A 21,340-nucleotide genomic window follows, 5' to 3' on the forward strand; every position below is an offset into this window, starting at 1 on the left:
CAAATTATTAACTTCAAGCGATAATTTTTAGTTAAATAAAAGGAACTCGTAGTAGTCTGTTTGCTAGATATATTTCTTATTCCACATGAGGTGAGAGATTTGGGAATTTCACAAAAGTATTGATATCTAGAAAAGAATAGAGCAACATCTCCAATGTCTATGATTGAATTCTTCAAATCCAATCTTCTGGAAAGCGTTGTGACTGAGAAACATAGACAATACGATTGACACTACGGTTGAGCTAAAATTGCAACTCTTCGTTACATCATATTGCAAATAAAATACCGTGGATTGGACACGTGGAATAAAATATTGTCAAAATGTTCCAATTTCAAATTGATTTTCTGAATCGACGAAATATACACAGGCAGAGTATGTAGCACAGATCTGACTAATATGAAGCATAAATTAAAAGTGAAGCAGAAGATGATCTGATAAATAGATGATATGTAATCAGTGGAATATATGAATACGGTAGTTGCATAATTAACTAATGAATGTACCAATGGAATGAATGATGCAATGTATCTTTTGGGGTGATAGAACGGATATCCAACTTATCATTTCATTAATTTCATAACAGAAATGGAATCTTTTAGAAAATTTTTCTCCAAAAGTCAGAAATGGCACCTCAATTGATGGATTATTCATATGTCTTGGCTTTAATTGGAAGGGTTTTGAGAAAAGAAATAATGAAAAAAATAATTGAAAAATATATACTAATACTGTATCCGATGCTTGCTGCCTTCTGACTTTTTTGGATTGCATTGCGCAGAAAAGCATCGACCACAGCGGGTGGCAGGCAATGCAATTAGGGATGGACCAAGATCTTACTGCTGATTCTTGTGCTTTCAATTTGGCGATTGCTAGCCTTAATTTTTTTTTTTTTTTTTGTTCCTCCAAGATCCTTCGTAGCCGGCGTTTCTGCAAGATACTCTAGTTGGTGGTGAGAGATTTTGGAATTCCACTCTGTAGGTTCCACTGGTGGGGTCAAAGACGTAAGTGCTGGAAATGACTTTTCCCACTGGGAGTGAAAATCTAATGCTTGTCCATCCATTACAAGACGGTGAAGAAACGGTTGATGCCCGAATGGTGTGCAGAAAAATCAAAATGCCTTGGGATGTAGAAGTTCTCATGGACAGTAGAGCTTCTTAACTCTCAAAAACTCCTTGTAAAGCTTGCCAATAGATATCGGCAAAGTTTTGATTATAGCAATTGATAGATCAAGATAAAAGCAAGTGTATCGACTTGCTAATTTTTGTTGGCAACTGATTAATATCTACCTAAGTCAGCATAAAAAAAAGTGCAAAAGTTTGCAGGTGAACACGACATCAAATGTATTAGCCTCCAAAAACAATATTAATAGACTACTTGCCATTTCCTTCCTGAAAGTGCATGTGTGTTCTCCAAATGATTTAAATTCAAGGTAACAAATTTTGCAAATATTCTCTGCATCAGATTTTCCCAAAGCTCAAAATAGATTGTGCAAGATCATATACGTTACAATGTGTTAAATTGTAATACTCATTGACTTTTACATGTAGCAATAATCGTGTATACTGCACTGAGACATCCCTAACATAGAACTGAAGCCAGCATAATGGTGTATACTGTATTGAGGCATACATAACATAGGCATAGACAAGTATTTTCTGAGAATTTGAGCAAATTTTGACAACTTAGCATCCAATTAGAATATGATCAATCTCAAAGTAGCCAATCTGGTAATGCCAGTGCCATTCAATGTCGGGGCAGCAAATCTTGTTACAGCACCTTCCCTTTAGATCAGAAGATATGCATCCTATAGGGAGGCTCCTGATGAATTGGTACGAGGGTTACCACTCAAGCTTTTCAGATGTGCCAACTCAGAATCCTTCAACAGATCAGTGAAAGCTTCTTCAGTAGACAAAGCTATGTTTCCTTAAAGGGCTGACAAGCCCCATTAGCAGCATTCGTCATCAGAATGGAGGCGAATTCTGTTTCTGCAAGGCTATAAGCATTTAAAAAGTCATTAGGTTAAGTGCAGTAGTGAGTACACTCCAGAAAATGGAAGCTGCAGACGAGCAAGGACACACCATGACTTAAAATCCAACCTGCTGCTTTTCCATGTATTGGCTAATCCATATCTCTGTTCTTTACCTTGTAAATAATGGGCAAAAGATTCACAATTTCATACAAGTTTAAAATAAATGGCAATCTGTCAAGATCTTTTTGATTATATTGATTATGAAACTCGGTCGAAAACACAAAGAAATCAGCAAAAGTAATGAAAACCGGGTAAATTTCCTTGAATCAGAATATTAAAATCACAAGGAGAAGTGTACCACATGAATGAGAATCCCTGTAGCCAGCCAGAATCATCATTCATGCAGATTCTTATAGAGCTCTAGGCCTCAATAAAATCTCTCTCGCTGCCTCATCCTCTTGTATACTTTCAAGGAATCACCATTGTAACTATAGACTCTTAAATTAGGCTTAGAATTGCCTATGACCACAGGAAGAAATGGCATCCGATTACAAGTTGAACAATGAGCATACATCATCAATACAGAATGGATTACAGTCATGCTGAATTAACTAGCTAACCACATTAAGGTCACCTATTTCAAAGTTATTAAAATTGACTTTACATCATGAATTCAGTATTTATCATGAATTTAGTTAACATCAGGTTATGCCACTAGAAAACCATTTGAAGCTGTAACATAGCCCCACCTCAATCTTTATATCCAAGCAGTCAAACAATCCAAACAAAGTATCTGGACTCTGGATCTTGTTCAAATCTTCACTCTAAGATGATAAGAACACTTGTTTCAATAGGAATAGTCCTTACACTTGAAACATAAAATCAGAAGTCCACAACAATATACATAAAAAATCACAAATAAGAAGCAAAGAAATAAGAACATTAGAGGATGGCACTAGCATTCAGGTACCCTCCCCAAAATTTATAAGCAATTGCAATCTTGAAAATGCAAAATAACTTTGTAAGAACTCACTAAACAATTGAAAACACTGAATTTGCAAGACTATAAATCCTAATCCCGACAAGTGATGTTTCTTGATAATTAAGTAGCATATTCTTTATATTTTTTTCCCAATGAAGCTACTTAGTGCACATAATGAGCAATCTAGAGTTTTTATTCACTTGTTTTTCTAATTTCAGCGTATTTACAAAAGGTGTTTGGCTTGTCTATTCACCATACTTATAATTTTGTAGAGGAAAAATAACTCACCAAGTTTTTTTCATAAGAGGTTCCCCTTACAAGGCATTGACACTCTCTCACCGGGAAATTGCCATCCTCAAGGACTGTATTGCTAACAAGGTTGATCCTTCCTGATTCAATGATACGGATCAGAATTTCATGTATACTTCCAGTGTTGAACTCTACCACTCGTACATAAAAAACATAACTTTCTCCATAGTCCATTAACCTGATTCATTTCAACGACTCACAATTATCAATATAGCATGATAGGCTGGAAGACTTTATGACATGAGCAAAGGGAGAGTATTAACCATGGCATATTTTCCATCAACCTTGTAATAGCCCCATCAGATTGAGAGAACAGCTTATGATCACAGCTTTTCACACATAGGAAAACTTCAAAACATGTCTTTAGACCATACATCAGATGTCCAGCTCTCAAACAACTGTATAAAAAGCAGAGTTGCACTTGAGAATTTATGACATAAAAGAATGTAATCTCCCAGTAATATTTTTCAATAGACACGTATAATTTATTAAAGGATTAGAACTAACTCCGCAACTAAGAGATGAATCGCTTCAAAATATTCTCCATATCAAGAAGAAGGAAGAGTTCCCCTTGGAAGAGCCCTGATGGACACTTTTGAAGATAGAAGGCCCTCACCAAGTGAACAAGTCCTCTTGAGGAAAAGGAAACTGCAATAGCTGAAGAGTTCGGATGTTTCAGTAATATTATAAAGAAAAAATCATAAATGAGAATATAAAAAATAAAAGCAGACACCCAAAATAAGATGATTATCAAATAAGTTGCCAGACAATACAAAATAGTGATCACTATTTTCCCAAGTAGTGAATGTTGCTATAGCAGATTAACTAGTTAATAGCCCTGAGCTCCTCAAAAAAGGTTAGAGAGTTGATTTGCCAGAACTATTTAACCCAAATTGTGTTATCCTAATCCCACTAAATACTGACCTTTTTCAAGTCCAATACTTAATAGCCTAACAAACTCCGAGTACTACTACAATTTGTTCAAAGAAAGTGAAAAAATGATCATGCTAAGTTCAGAATCTCCATGTAACCATAGGGAATTCAGTTTACTTCTTGAAGTCCAAAAAACCAAAAAAAAAAAAAAATCAGCATTTTGAGGAAAAATCTCTTACGTTGGGAATTCAGTTTACTTCATGAACTGCATTCTTTGACAGGGGGAAAAATCAGCATTTTGAGTAAAAAACCTCTTGCTTTCAGCTATTAAGTGAAAATTCTCAACTGAATGGAAAGCTTTGCATCACTGCCACAAAACATTATCCATTTGCTCATTATGTTACAAAGCTTTTACTAGAAAGACACCCAAAAGTACCTATATGACTCACTGAGCTTGTCCACTGTCATTCTCATATAAAACATTCTTAACACTTCAACATGATAGTGGTGTTAGTCAGCCACTTCAGTTGTCAATCCTTACAATCTCATACGCATAGGGGTTGCACAAGGATGAATATATAAATGGCAAAATAAAGGAGAAACTAGGAAGAATGATTGTTAAGCATTAATGGCATGCCGAAAGCAGCTTGCGTAGCTAAATATTGTGACACAGAAACTCACTCATACCAAATATACCACTTTTAGAACTTCAAAAGAAGCCCAGGCAGTCTCGTAATCTGTCTGAGCAAAAGGCAAGATTTTACACTTCCACTGCTGCCTAAAAATCTAGATTTGAATTAACAATTAACTGAAATGACCAGTAATGAAATTAAGAAAAAAAATGGACATAAAAGATTGATACATAACGCACACAGTGCTTAAGCAAAGTAGAAGGAAAATAAGACCGAACAAATTTGATCAAAAATACTTGTTGGATATGGTGAAAAATTAGCCTAATTGACCGCCCTGAGTTGGTTAAGCTTATGTCACCCGCTAAAAACTGCAAAATTTTGAAAATTTCCATAAAATATGGCAACTAGAAATGGTTGTGGATAACCATATCAGACACGACAATTATGTTTCGCAATAAATTCCAGGTATGATCTCACAAAATTGCTGTCATCAACCAACTTTCGGACACTGTTAATTCTTTAACAAGTTGAAACATACGATTAATCAGAGGAAGTTAAAAGTGGCAGTAGATCACAAATGAATATCTAAAAAGTAGAAACTCGGAGGAGAAACAAACAAACAAACGAACGGAGAGGTTACCTGGAAAGCAGAAATTCAGAGAGAACCAAAGAAAAATAGGTTTGCAACAGTTATTCGGCAAAATTTAGGCTGCACAATTAAAGATTCGATTGACAAACAATATCAATACATTACCGCTGTCAATACTAAGAAAAGATTTTAAGGGAAAAGAAATAAGCATAGATGGATAGAAGCAGCAGTAATTAATTGGCAAAACTGTGAAGTAGTACAGAGGATTACCTAGTAGCTTTGGTTGGGGAAACTGACATGATTTGTGAGCTTCAAATGGACATTAGCCTCTGATATTCTTCCCATCAATTACAATAAAGGGAATGTGAGAGATCTTGGACCACTCAGACATGGGGTCGCTGCTGCTGCTGCTACTCACTGGATTGCATCTTTCCTTTAGAAGGGGACAGTCTCGAATCCACAGCCCTCTTAGTCTGGTGAGGCTTCTCATAGACTGGTGAGAGGGTAAATTCTCTAGCTTTTTACAATTGTCGAGATCGAGTTCTTCAAGTGAGGAAAGCTTCTCAAACCAATCGGGCAATGATTTTACTCCAAAACCATATAGTCCAAGAGTTGTCAGGGCAGAGAGGTGCTGAAGTTGCTTGGGCAGAGATTCCCAATGAGGCCATCCATACAGCCATAATATTGAAAGGGAGGGGAAGTAGGGGTGTGGTGGTGGGAGAGCATCAAAGAGGTATAGGAAGGAATGCAGCTCTGTGGTGGTTTCTGAGAATGGTCCGATGTATAATTGTCTCAATCTTGTAAGAGAACAAAGCTTCCCCTTGGGCAAGTCGGTTAATTCCTTACATTTTGATATGCTCAGGGAAGAGAGAGAAGGTGTTCGGGTTAAATCAATTGGGAAGGAGATAAGATTGGGGCATTCGTATACTGTCAATCGCTCAAGAGGAAGAGGAGGAGGACAAGTACCGGAGGAGGAGAAGGGTGAAGAAGTGGAATCCCACTCTGACTCAGATATTTGGGGGATGGACAAGTGGGTCAACCCATTGCAGGACCAAATCCATAATTGTCGCAAGGCAGCGAGGTATTTGCGTCCCTTAGGGATTGAAATTGACTCGAGCGAGTGGCAGCCCCAAACAAATAATTCCTCTAGGGACTCGAGGCCAGCCAAATGTTGAGAAGCATTATTGTCAATACTAGTGTGCTCAAGTACTGATTGACAATTTGGTCCTTCTGAAGTTTGAGGAACCTCAAACGAAAAGTCCAAAAATTGGGTCAAATCACCACAATCGTTTAGCCAGAGATGTGCAAGCTTGTGATTGTTTTGGAATAACACATTTGGTACCTTGGTGAGCCCATTCACATTCTCAACGAAAAGTCTAGTGAGAGTGCTGACTCCACTACAAATATATGTCATTAATGCCGATCCATTCTGGGTCTTCCTGATGTTCAATTCCTCGAGACGTGGAAAATAATTTGGAAAAGTGGCTAATTGAGGGCAATTATTAATCCTCATAGTATGGAGGACCGGAAACACCACCACTGTCCCATCATCAACTGTTGCTTCCATCCATTCCCTCAAATTTGGCATATCACCTAGACTGAGATCTTCAAGTGCTGGAAACAAGTTTACGTGTCCTTGACTGGTACTGCCACTATGCACGCCTGATCTGCCATAAAAGGAAGGGCCTATGCTTGCTAGGCTGTCAAGTCCATCCAAGTGAAGAAATCTGAGGAAGGGCATGTTTCCAAGAGTTGGCAACTCTTTGCAGTTTTTGCAATTTTGCAATTCAAATTTCACCAATTTCCCAAGTTTTCCAATCCACGTTGAAAGTTGACCACCAAAAAATCTTTCAATTACCAAACCTTTCAAATTTTGGTGAGGATGCAAGCCTTCCAGCACTCGATTGTATTCACTATCATTATTTCTTGAATCATCTATTTCATTCCATAGTAATCTGAACTCATCAATGTTTGGCTTCCCAATCAGATTTGCAGACTCGGCTTCTTCTTTGCTTTTCACTAACTCAAGATTACGTAACTCAAGTTGTCCACTGAGATTCTTCAAATTCCTCAATTCTCCAATTTGCCGACCTCTTTCTTCACCAATATTGAAAAATGGCAAAGTTTGGAGAAATTGCAACTGTCCGATCTCAAAAGGCATGATATCACTTGATCTATCATAATTGAAAAAGTCAAAGTGCCTCAAATTCACCAAATTCTTGAAATTCTTAGGAAACTTTTTCAGTGAGCGACAATATTTAACTCTTAATGTCTGCAAATTGTAAAGTTGACATAGAGACTCTGGCAATGTTTTGATTGAAGTTTGTGACGAATCAAGATATCGCAAATGAGCTAGCTTCCCAATTGATTTAGGAAGCTCTTCGACACTCGATGTCCTTAAGTTCAAAACTCGCAACATAAAAAATGACATCTTCCTATCATTAAGTGATCTGTTTCCTTGCAAAAACAATGTCGTAATATGCTTGAAACTTTCAGTGGAAGGAAACATCATTTCTTTTCCACTTATCTCCAGTGCAAGATACCGAATAGAAGACGTCTCCATATCAATGCTACTAGACTCTGTCAACCTTAAAGTTTTGGAATTGGAAATGGATTGCACCATGTCATGCACAAGATCATGCATTTTGCAATTCAAAACATTCCCATAATCATCCTCCTCGGCATCTTGAAACAAGTTACTCTCCAACAAAATGGTAAAATAATCATTACCAACTTCCTCCATACCCATCTTGTCTCTTGGATTTGGATGAAGAAATCCTTCTGCCGCCCAAAGTTGGATTAGTTGATTCCTTTCCATTTGAAAATCCTTGGGAAAAATTGAACAATATGCAAAACACTTTTTAAGAGATGGATACGGAAGATGATCAAAGCTCAACTTCAAAATTTCTTTAATGTACCTATTTTCACCTCCACCTAAAATTTGAAGCCTACTCTCTAATTTTTGCCATTCATCTGTTCCCTTGATGCGCAACATGCCACCGAGAACACTTGCAGCCAATGGTAAGCCTCCGCATCTTTGTGCAATCTTTAACCCTATATCTTGCAGCCCATCCTGCACTTCCCGACCACAAAATGCATTTTCTTTGAGAATGCGCCAACATTGATCATCTGATAATTGTTTCAAGGAATAACCCTGAGAAGAAGAAATTCTGGTGATGTCTACCACCTGTTGCTCACGAGTGGTCAGAAGAATCCAACTCCCCATGGCTTGGTTAGTACCTTTCATAGACCCAAGAAAATCATTCCATAGCATGGACTCCTTATTCCACACATCATCCAAGACCAACAGGCATTTTTTACCGTCCAATAATGCCTTAAGCTGCTTGACTCTGGCGTCCCTATCCTTAGCTTCAGGCTCTCGACCTTGCAGCGATTGTAGAATCATTCCAAACAGCCTATTGGAATTGAAATCCTCCGAAACACATACCCACATTCTCTTCTCAAAATGTTTTTCAATCTTTGGATCATTGATAACTTTTCGAGCCAATGTGGTCTTCCCGATACCGCCCATCCCTACTATAGGAAGAACGGAGATAGTTTCATTATTATTCGTGGCAGTCAATTGTGTTACTATTGCTGAAACATCACCATCTCTTCCAACAAAACTCACATCAACAGTGACAGAGTCAGTCTCTCTGTTCTTCATAAATGCTTCTCCGCCGGGAGATGAAATAGCAGGGGCATCTCTGGCTTCATTCTGTGACCGGAGAAGACAAAGTGTTGTTCTTTGTTCATGGATACTTATCAAATCCATATTGATTTTCTGAATTTTTCTGGCCATTCTGCAACGAAATGCAATGGGATTGGAGACTGAGAAGAAGAAGCATACCTTCCTCTTCATTTGGTTTCGGATCTGAACTTTGCGTCGAATCATTTCATAGTTGAAGTCATCCAGCAAATTTTCAGCATCGAAAGCCACACGTTCAAGATTCTCCAGCCAAAGCTTCACGAAATTTTCAGTCACCTGCTTTTTCTCAGCGTCACTAAGGAAAGCCTGGATTTCAGTCAACGTATCTTTCAGTTTCTGCAAATCTTTCTTGAAGCCAACAAACTGGCCAATTTGTTCGGAAGCCGAGTTTATTGCCGTCTGCACTAGAACTTGTGTAGTGGAACCAAGCACTGCATCCGCCATCAGGTCGATATCTGAGATTAAGAAGAGAGAATTTAATAGTTTTGAGAGTGTGGAATGGAACTTTGAAGATGAGGAAGAGTTGAATGTATCAGTAAGAGCATCCACAATGGATTACACTTTGTGGAGTGTAATCCACATGCCACGTCAGCATTCCACTTTCTCCTCTTTTATTACACTTTCACTCACAATGGATTACACTCCACAAGGTGTAATAGCATGGGTCCACAATTAATCAAATATTTATTTTAATAATGCATAACTCATATCCCATAAATAAATAAAGTAATTTTTAAAACTAATTTTGTTATTTTTAAAAAATAAAGTACTAACTTTCGTTAAATTTTATACATTTTGAATTTTTTTATTTTCTAAAAATGATATTATTAATTGTTAAGTTTGAATAATATATCTTTTTCTATGTTTCAAAAATAATATATTGTTATTTTTTAAAAAATAATTATGTAGAAAATTAAATAAATATTTGATGTGCATGGGAAGAAAAATCAACGGATTACACGCATCATATGTATGATGCGTGTAATCCGCATGACACGGCTCCAATGGGGAGCCGTGTCATGGAGGGGTGTAATGGGGAGCCATTACACCCCCATTGGAGATGCTCTAAATGAAACTAGAAGTCTATTATTATTGTTACGGATGCGGCACCAATGCGTTAATGGACCTGCGTTAACATAAAGTTGTCATATACATCATACATGCAAGTCAGACACGACAAAATTCTTGTAGAAATTTATTTGATCACATTATAAATACAGTTTTCAATGACATCTTTATTTTTTCAACTATCTTTTTACATCGTATATATCGTATTACAAAAAATATTATGATATTTTTTTCAAAAAATTATGTCAAATAATCTTTTATCAAGTTATTTGCACAACTAAAGTATAACATCAATTCAGTGCTAGCCTCGGTGTTTGTTGATCGAATCAATTTTTGTTAATTATGTTACAAAATCTAGAGGAAGGTATCGGGAATTGGATGGGTAATCTTGATTTGAAATCTAAACTGCTTGGTTTTGTGGGAGTTGTAGTTGCTATTTTTATGATTATTAAGATTTGATATGGATGCCTTCAAAATTGTTTTGAAGGGATTAATTGGGCACACCTAAACTGTAATCATGAATAAAGCGAAAAGGAAAAAAATTGAAAAGGAAAGGATTTCCTTAGTTCCTTGGGCCGAATAGAGCGAAAAGAAAGTACTCAACAAATTGCATCTCAACTCCAAAACTTAGTTTCTTTTAATTTCACCATTTTTATAAAGGAATATTAACATAATTTGTTTCTTATCATATTTATCCATTTTTAGGTACCTACAACTATGCTGCCGTGTTTTGCATCCTATTATCAATACCAAATATCATAAAAATATACCCTTCTGTAATTGTTTCTTAATTTTTCACAATTTTATTATCATTAACAATACTTTTCATATTCATGAACTTTTTGTTTGTATTTTATTATTTTAAAAAAATAAAAGTCAAAATTCGATAATAAAAAAAAAATATAAGGGCTTCATCCACGCAGAAATAAAACCCCCCTTACTATAGTCTAGCTTTTCAAACCACTATTTCAAATTATTGAAAGTTAAGAGAAGTGACAGGAATGATTGCCAAACTGGTTACTTTGACAAGTGTGCCCTTACCTTAAAAAATCTTTGAAAAATAAAATTGGCAGCTTTAGCTTTAAACACTACTACTTGTTGTTTGTTGTACGAGTCAATAGGAAACCAAAATAATAATGGACTCTCTTAATCTCTCATCCTACTTGCCTAGGATTGGGAGATATTATTAAAGAGGGATAATTTTGAAAGATTATTGATATTCTATAATAATTTAAATAATCAAGTAAAAAATAAAGAATAACTCATTGTGTGATGCATTCTACCCACTCTTGTTTGATAAGCATCTAGTGATGGATCTCATCTGAACTAAGTGTATAAAAAGCACAATCAAATATCTTGTAAACAACTAATACCCACTCTTGAAATTTTAGATTTCATTCATTAGCAATTGTGGAAATTCATAAGACAAAAATGGAATTCCTTCGTATACCGCAGTCAATGTACCTGTAATATGAAGAGGTTGCTTCTATGGCGAAAAGCTGAGTCATCGTTTCATAGTGGGAAGAAGTAATAGGAATCGGACAACTAAGTTAGGTGGGCCAGAAAACAGACCAAAAAATGAAATTTGCAACCGAAGACGGGCTAGAACCGGTAATGAACACGGGGCGTAGTTTAATTTTGGTTTTTTGACCCAATACAACATCCCCAATTATTTTAAAATGACGTCTTTAAAGACATTTTAAAGTGGTCTTTTTTTCTATTTTGTTTAAAGTAATTTATCCAATTTTTGTCATTTAATTTTTTAATTCATTTATTGGTTCAAAAGCATTTTTCCTTTATTGCATTTATCCTTTTTAATTCTTTTTAAATATAATTTAACCAAATTTTTCTTTTTTCTTTAAGAAAAATACTATTTCATTTAACGAAATTTGAAAGACATTTTAAATGATTTTTCCTATAAATATTTATTATTCAATATGCAAGAATTGAATCTTTTCCAATTATAAATATTTTTTGTAATAATAATTAACAAGAAACCAATTTCATAACCATAACCCAGTTGGCACCAACATGGCATGTTGAACTCGGGATAGTAACTCTGAAAATTGGACTGATATGTTAAACACCTTGTCAGTAATAACTAATAACAAAACTCAGGTTTTGATGCAAGAAAGTCATTAATTCACTCAAGATTTCCGGGTTTCATCTAGAGGTGTCAAAATGGATGACTTTGGTGGGTTTGGATTGGGTAAAATGGGTAATGGGTATAAGTGAGTCAACTCATTTATACCCATTTAATTAAATGAGTATAAATGGGTAAGTCAAAAAATGAAATGGATAACCCAATTACCCATTTATAACCCATTTATTTTAACTTTTTATAAACTCATTTAAATTCATTTTTGCAAACTAAATTATCAATTTATACCACTCTTTGTACCCATCATTAGTTTTAAATATTTACTTATAATGCTCAATAAGCCTAATTACCAATTTTTTTCATTTATACTCTATGTCACAAAATTACATATTATTTAATAATTGAATAATAAGAATATAAAAAGAGGCTAAAACTTATCATAAATTGATAATGCTAAAAAATGAGCAAGTTAACAAACTAAGAGAAAATAAAATAATAAAATAAAACCAACAATAATAATAATAATAATGAAACAAAATTAGTTAAGATCATGACAAAATGAAAATTTTGAAAAAAAGGGGTAGGGGAAGAGAAGAGACTTGGGAGAAGATAATTCTAAATGGGTTAATTGGGTTTGTCGGATTATCCAATAATTGGCATCAGCTGGGGAGCAGCTCCCAGGCCAAATTGGCGAAGGACAAAATTTGAAGGGCAATTTTGGTAAGTTAAAAGCCTATAAATGTATTTATGTGTACTCCAATCTCAAGGATTAAATTTAATTGTTAGTTCGCGTAGATGAGTAATTATATACATAAATAATTAAAAGGAATTAATTTTATAAAAATTTTATTTTTCACAATAATTTATTGAAGAATTTTGGTTCATAAGGTTATAGTAATTTGGTAATTACAATACTTAAGGTAGTTATATTGGCAAAATGTGATTAAACAATTAGAGCAAAAATTAAAAGTTTTTCCCTAAGGATAAAATTGAAAGTTTAGAAAATGGTATTAAAAAGTTTATACTAACAGCGATCCCTCTAACTAAGTCCTCATAGACAGTGATTTTTTAATTGGAATCAAAATTGTAGATGAATAATTAGAAATATAATTAACACAGTGTTACAAAAAACCAGAATCGTGACATAATTGACCTGGTAGATTTTAATTTTAATTTAGAAATTAGATAAGTAATCTTATACGTAACATAGTGACTTTCAAATTGATATCAAATTTGTAGATAAGTAATCATAAATATAATTAACATAATACACCAAGAAACTAGAATTGAGATTGTAGATAAAATAATCATAAACATAAATCATATAATACAAAAGTTTCAAAGATTGAACGTTTGAACTATTGAAATAACTAGATGGTTATGAATTTAAATTCTAACTCTGCAACTAGTTATATTGGACATGACAAACTATAAATCACAAATTTGACCAGTAAATTAGTGTCAAATTTTGAGAATTTTTAAATATTAAAATGATCTAATGATAAGGATAATCAAATCATAGTAAAAATCAAACTTTACACTTAAAAGTAAGTGCTGAATTAAAAGATTTTGTTGATATAGGATTATCTAATGATAGCAAATCCATTGAAACAAGCAAGCAAAAAATGCAATTGATGATAAAGTAAAAAGGTGAAACCCAATTATGTTAAAAAACAATTACAATGTAAATAAAAATTAGTTGCTTAGTTTAAAAAAATAATTTAATTTAATGTGAAAATTTTTTATCCCACCTTCTGTTTCCTCCGCCTCTGATGATAACAAATTTAAAAAGGACAAACTTGGCTCTTATTGTTATTCCAGTATAGCATCTATTGTTTCACTAATTTATTTAATCACCCAACCCAATTTATATTAGTATTTGCTCTTAGCTCCTTCAGATGATAAAAAGGCTTTGCCGGTCACCTACTCTCAACTGGGCCCCAAAAACATGGATAGATATGCTTGTGCTGAGCTGTCCTTCTAGCACTCTTTCTGCCTAGGGTGGGCAGGTCAACTTACTTTCCACCATAGAAGCAACCATATGAAGAAACTATCAATGAAAGAGAGAATTACCTGGTCCTGGAGCAAAAAGATGGGAAAGAGTAGCTTCTCTATTTTCTCTCTACTCTCTAGCAGTGTCAGAGGTTGCTGTGAAGAGAAGGAAGAGTGAGATGAATTTTTGATTGAGTGGATTTCATAGGGAAGCTAGAAATCACGGGGAATTTTTAATTTTTCCCTATGAACTTTTTAAGGGTAAAGCTGTCATATTGTAAAAATAAACTTTACGTCTTCCGCTTTTCCTACCATTTCAGCCGAATTTTGGGTGGAAAATACTTCTAAAATTCATTGTCAGCAAATGTTTGGTATTGCTTTGGAAGTTCCTTTTCTTTGAACTTCACTTTAGTAGTAGTACTCAAATAATAATAATGTTTCTGAATGTCTACGACAGATCAAGGTATGCGAATTGAAAAGGAAAAAGAAAAAAAATAGTTCAATTTCTCAACATCAGAAAAAACGTTTGGATTAACTGTTTTTTGGATGCTTTTAAAAAATTTTACTATAGCAGAGTTTTTATAGTATATTTTAAAATATTTTTTAAAAATATTTTGAGATATTTAAGAGTAGAAGAGTTTTTAAAATATATTTTGAGATATTTTTTAATTATTAAAAAATTTTAAATTACTTTTTAGAATATTTTTTAAAAATTTTAATAATATTTAAAAAATTAATTTTTGAAAACCTCAATAATCTAAACAGAGCTACAGCTTGCATTTACTAATTGGGCTGACATTGAAAAAGAATTAGACTCTTGCTAACTTTTTCTGCTTTCTTTTTTCACGAGTGGACAGACTTATGCGAGAAAAACAACTAAGCAGAGTACGAAACGCGTAAAAAATTGACTAAATGAAGGACGACCGGTCCATCCATGTGTTTTTCTTCGTTGCTTTCTTATCATCTCAGATTGCCTGAGTCCATGCGCCCAAGAATTCTGAAGCAATAATGATCTTACTGGGCCATTTCAATAATTCACTTCGGGTGGGATTGAAAAGTAAACTGACAAGCAGAGTCATCCATGGCAGACGGCTAGACGCATTTTCTTAGGTGCTAACTTTTAACTTTGTCCCTATTTTTCATTGAGCGGAGATTTAGAAAGGAATAAAGGGTTTAGCACACATTCTGATAAATTTTTTATTTTATTATTATTTTTTAAATACGATAAGTTTTAATCTACACCTACTCCTACCTTTTTTTTAAAAAAAATTTTGCTAACAAGAGAGGAACGCAACTTAAAAAATTGTGGAATTTACATATAACTTTTGGTCCACAGGTCGTAGGCTCAATGCAAGTGTACAAGTGACTACATTCAATTTGGTTATGGTAGTGAGGTTTAATGTCTCCTCAGTCTTGCATTGTTTGAGAGTTATTAACTGATTATCAAACAATTAACAAAAAATTGTGGGATGATTCTTGAGCAAAAAGCTTGTGGGATGATTCGATTCCTGGACGTCTATAAAAAAAGTACCTGAATTGATCGCCTAAGATGGGATTCGATTCTATAAAGAAATAACAAAAAGAAAGTTTAATTTACGTACAATGGAAAATACTGCTCGATAAGGTAATTTGTTTGGTGAGGGTAGAGGAATTATGGTGATTACATAGTTTAGATATGTTTTATTATGACGTTGAAGGTTAATTTTTACTTGTATGTATGTAATAATTTTTATCAAATACATTAGTCCTATAGTGTAGACAAATCATTTGGAGACATTGTTATAGTTGATGGAACAAGTAGGATCAATAAAGTATTAAACCCCATCATCGTTACCCAATTGGCCATAGATTCCCTCAACATTATATGTAACATTTATCAAATTTCTTGACGGATTGTAGAGAAAGAAGGGTATGAGAAATGAAATGAGTAGAAAGCCACTTGTGGAACAAAAGAACCATGCAGCTTCGCCTTAACTTATTAGCATTTTCCCAGCTTTGATTTCACATTTCTTTTTCTTTGAAAAAAAAAATTAATGACCTTTTGTTTCCTTGTTTGTGGCCACCCAAAATAGTACATTGGCCGGTAAAAGTGTTATTTGTAATTGGTTGTCTTGCTTATGATGCAGTGTGGACTACTGAACCTCTTTATTCGATGCAAATGTTTTTTTTTTCAAGTTTATATATAATGTTTACTAATTTTATGACAGTTTGTACTAATAATTGCATTTTTTTCGTGAAGATTTGGCATTAAGTTTGTATTGATAAACTTCTTGGTTTTTATCGTTGAGTTTGAAGACTCATTCCTATCCAAACAAACCAATTATTGGTTGGTACTGTCCAGCTGTTCGCTATAAAATTCCATTATCTTGTGCATTTTAAGATCCAATATTTCGATTGCTACCTTCTAGAATCACTAAATTTCTTGAAATATATATATATATATATATATATATATATATATATATGTATATATGTTCTGATTATACAGTATCACTATTGGGGCTAAAACATATCTTTGACTAGGCAACTAATGGATGTTTATCAAATTTAACTTTCTTCAATTTGTGCACAGTTGATTAATAAGATTTTAAAAAAGAGTAACTTATGAAATTCTAAATAGGTATCAAAAACTTCTACTACCAAGTTTATGGCTGATCAGGTTCTTGCCACCTAAGCCTGAAAAGACCAGCTTAAATTCATTACCTGGGCCGGCACTGGAGTAGACATAACACTTAAACCAAATGCAAAAACCGCAAAAAGGGTGACATTCATTCTATAATTAGTACCACTAGGCAACTACCATTATAGTACTAGTGCAAATATGTTGCAAACATCACATATGTTTGGATAGGAAATTATTTGGAATAACAGTATAGTACTTTTTATGATATGATTTATGTAAAAATAAAAAAAGATGTTAAAAATTGTGTTATGATGCGATCTAAATAATATCTGAATTTTTTTTTGGCAAAATAGCAATTACAACTTTAATTATTAAGTGTAGTGCAAAATAAATTTCTCAATCTGCGTGAATTGTTCTTCACCTTTGGTTACAGTAGGTACCGAATTACTCCTGTTATTACTTCTAAAGTATAGTTACAACATTGCTACTGTAAATTGTTATGTGCAATATATCACAAATGAGCAAGCGTCTGAAAAACAAGAAATATGATGTCCCAGAAATTAAATTTTCTCCGCTAGCTAGACTATCACCTTGCATTTGAGAGTATTATTTGGTTAAAATTATGCATGCAAATTATTCCATAATATATCATGCATTAAACAAGATAATTTGAACAATTCTCGAAACAACTATCACTTGTTTTTACCACATTAAAAGTATCACATTTCAAAATAAAATGAGCAATGCGAATGTACCAAACAGACTGGAGGGTTTGAATAAACCTTAAGCCTTAACATGAACAACATCAGAAGCACTTTTCCCAAAAACAGAAAAAGATAAAGAAAAAAAATACAGAAGAACTTTCAATTTTTACCATAAACGCTTGACTTTTCCACAGTGAATCTAAAATACCATTTTATCATTAGCTCTAAATTGAGAAAATACCTCATTAAAATTAATCTCTAGTGCACCCGGTTATGAGTTCTACTTTTTTCGACTTTTTTTACATCTTGAAATCCTTGGCACCTCCAAAACAGTTCATTAGTTCATTAGTTGAAGAAACTCAGTGCCATTGCACAATTAAAGTATAACATCAATTGAATTGTTTTTGTGTGTTTTTTGTCAGTTGTGGTTCTAAATCTAGAGGAGGGCATCAGAAATTGGATGGGTTAATCCTGATTTGAAATCTAAATTGATTGGTTTTGTGGGGAGTTGTAGTTGTTATTTTTATGATTATTAAGCTTTGATATGGATGCCTTCAAAATTGTTTTGAAGGAATTATTTGGGCACGCCTAAGCCGTAATCATGAATAAAGCGAAAAGAAAGTACTCAACAAATTGCATGTTGACTCAAAACTTTAGTTTCTTTTAATTTCACCATTTTCATAAAGGAAATTTATCATTCAATTTGTTTGAATAGACATTATTTGCCAAATTTTATTTTCATGCATCATTAACACATTTTTTAGTCATTTTTTTGTCTCACATACATCACATTAAAAAAATGATACTGTATTCTTTTTCAAAAAAAATTATCCCAAATGATCTATTATCCAAACACACTGATTGTTTCTTATCATACAACCATTTTTAGGTACCTACAACTATGTTGACATGTTTTCCATCCTTATATCAATACCAAATACAATAAAATTATACTCTTCTATAATTGTTTCTTAATTTTTCATAATTTTATTATCATTAATTGATAATAATTTTCATATTCTCATAAACATTTTGTATTTTATTACTTTTTAACATAAAAGTCAAAATTTCATAAAAGTTTCACCCACGTCTTTGTAGAAATAAAACATCTTCATAGTTGAGGGTCAAATTATTCAAAGCTTTAACTTTTCAAACCACTATTTCAAATTATTCGGAGTTGAGAGAAGTGAAAGGAAATGATTGTCAAACTTGTTACTTCTACAAGTGTGCCCTTACATTAAAACAGTCTTTTAAAGAAGGTAATTGTAACAAAACTGACAGCTTTAGATTTAAACATCTTTAGTTTATTTGTTTTCAATAGGTAAGTAAAATTGTAATGGACTCTCTTAGAAAGATATGAACCATAATCTCTCATCCTTCTTGTCTAGGATTGGGAGATGTTATTGAAGAAGGGTAATTCTGAAGGATTATTGAAATCCTATAATTACTCAAATAATCGAGTAAGGGACCAAGAGTAACTTATTGTGCGATGCATTCTACACACTCTTGTTCGATTAAGTATCAAATGATGGATTTTATCTGATCTAAGTATACAAAAAGCACAATCAAGTATCTAGTAAACAACTGATACATGTGAAATTTTAGATTTCATTCATTAAGCAATTATGGAAATTCATGAGACAAAAAGGAATTCCATCATATACCCCACGTCAATTAATGCACCCATAATATGAAGAAACTATGAATGAAAGGGAAGATTACCTGATCTTGAAGCAAAAAGATGGGATGGCTTCTCAGCGTCGAACGATTGTTGTGAAGCCAAGGAAGAGTGAGATGAATTTTTTATTGAGTGGGGTTTTACAGGGAAGCTAGGTGCGATCGAAAATTGAAGTTTTTCTGAGGAATTAAGTGATTGAAATGGCAAGTCCACAAATTGGTGGTGGTTTCAACTTTTCTCTTGGTAATTAAATTGAAGTTGAAGCTTTTCAATATTCTTTTCCTCTGAGAGAGCAAATGCTGCAAGAAGGGATAATAAAAGCAGGATGAAAAGGAAGAAAAGATTCCAAAGGCAATCATTTCTGTGCTTTCCTTAGTGTTTGCTTTTAGCCTTTTCCTTACTTGTTAGAAATTGATTGGTATCTATTCTTGCAGTGGCTTGAGGTTTACCGCTTTTGTAGACGAAAGTAATAACACTGCAATCTATATTGAGGGCATCCGAATTTTTTTTTATTCCAAAGGTTTAGTCTAGATTTTTCTATTTGGGTCCCTTGGATTCTTATGCTTCCTTGTGGCACGAAATGAGTTAAAGTTCTTGTTCCAATTTGAAGGGTCACCCAGTTATTCTGTACCAACAGCAATAAAAATATCTTTGGCTTAATTCAATAAAAATATCCTAATCCTTTAGGTGAAAGATATGCAAGAGTATATACAGTATCTGCAATTATGTATGGAAAATCATGTAACCACTTTAAGAGGGTAACTCTAAGTTGGTGTAACGTACCATAACATTCTTGTATGTGAGATATCTTAGTTACAAATTATCCCTTTTTGAATTCCATGAAACCAACAAAGAAGGGAAAAAAAGGATGGATATTGCTATTGAAACAATGAGAAAACACCACATTGCATTTGAATCTATGCTCATTCCAATTTGAGGATTCTCTTCATGGGATAAATGGAGGAGAATATATGTTTATTCAAATTTAATGGCAATTCTTGTATTAGCAAACATTTTCTAATAAAGTATCTCCAACATTTTTTTTTTCAATTCGAACTTCTATTTTAATCTGTAATTTTTCCCTAATAGGTTACAGAATTCCATTTTGAATAATTTAACTGCTCCCTTAAATTACTTTCTCCCTTAATGTGCATGACAAATATTTTCTTATTTGCTCCTACCATGTCCCCAAACTTTTACCCACATTTTGAGCTAATCTGAGAATATTTAAATTGCTTAGGTGGATTATCTTAATAAGTTTCGAGGGTTAAAAGTTGAACCTTCATTTTTATCCTTCAGATTTGCAAGTATTTGATGTCATTGCGTTCATTTAGGGGATGACTTTTATGCACAAATGTGACTTTTATGCACAAAATTAAAATACATTTACATTTGTTAATTTAATGCAGGCTGATGCATCTTTGCCGTAATTGTTGTTTAATGTGAACAATAAGTTGGTGATAGTAAACGTAGCATTTGTTTATAGAACACAAGAAAAAAGTAAAAATGTGTTACGCCTCGCACATGAATAGTGCATAGGTACTAAGATTATTGTTTTGGTATCTTGATTATCTAAGATTATTGTTTTAGTATCTTGATTATCTCGTGCCATAGGTACTCAATTACTAAGTCCCTATTTTTCCATTTTGTATTTGCACTATGGAAGGGTGATTTTTAGGTTTGACACTAAAAGTTAAAAAAAAATGTTTTAGATATTTTGTCTTTTCAAGTCATCAACTTTTTCAAAGATAATTTTTTTTTTATTCAAGAGGAGAATTCAAACCTTATAAGGGGGAAGGGGGAAAGACAAGGTCTCTAGAATCGAATCAGGAATCTTATTGTTACTTGACTAATGTTCTCAAGACCCGGCTATCAACTTATTCTTTATTGAAAATAAAATAGCTGATTAGATTATTCATTGCATAAGAAATAACTAGACATGGCACTTTTGGATATGATGACACAACATTAACTTGACTTGAAAGAAACTTGATTGAAACACGACATAAAAAAATTAGTCTCCTCGTTGGGTAATTTTAGATCAACCCACAAGTTGATACAACTAACCAATTAGTAACTTGTTAAAAGATAAGAATTGACATGTTAATCCCAAC

The 21,340-nt window shown here is 33.5% G+C and overlaps 1 protein-coding gene across 43 annotated transcripts; it reads right to left on the reverse strand.

Annotated features, from left to right (window-relative positions):
- Positions 1-1,434: 1,434 nt before the first annotated feature.
- LOC113734990 (putative disease resistance protein RGA3) lies at positions 1,435-19,523 on the reverse strand. 43 transcript variants are annotated; one of them, XM_072082649.1, is made up of 10 exons: positions 19,271-19,522; positions 14,303-14,377; positions 5,622-9,515; positions 5,403-5,471; positions 3,765-3,914; positions 3,521-3,655; positions 3,237-3,435; positions 2,325-2,834; positions 2,094-2,133; positions 1,435-1,990 (listed from the first exon to the last, which is right to left on the reverse strand). In XM_072082649.1, the coding sequence occupies exon 3, from the start codon at positions 9,502-9,504 to the stop codon at positions 5,674-5,676; it is 3,831 nt and encodes a 1,276-aa protein (XP_071938750.1). In that variant the 5' UTR covers positions 9,505-9,515; positions 14,303-14,377; positions 19,271-19,522; the 3' UTR covers positions 1,435-1,990; positions 2,094-2,133; positions 2,325-2,834; positions 3,237-3,435; positions 3,521-3,655; positions 3,765-3,914; positions 5,403-5,471; positions 5,622-5,673. The 43 variants fall into 43 exon arrangements, with proteins under 43 accessions (XP_071938750.1, XP_027117634.1, XP_027117642.1 ...); XM_027261833.2 differs by having other exon boundaries at positions 2,076-2,133; XM_027261841.2 differs by having other exon boundaries at positions 2,094-2,139.
- Between the last annotated feature and the right edge of the window lie 1,817 nt (positions 19,524-21,340).

This window comes from Coffea arabica, chromosome 3c, assembly GCF_036785885.1.
Source record: "Coffea arabica cultivar ET-39 chromosome 3c, Coffea Arabica ET-39 HiFi, whole genome shotgun sequence".
Lineage (NCBI taxonomy): Eukaryota > Viridiplantae > Streptophyta > Magnoliopsida > Gentianales > Rubiaceae > Coffea > Coffea arabica.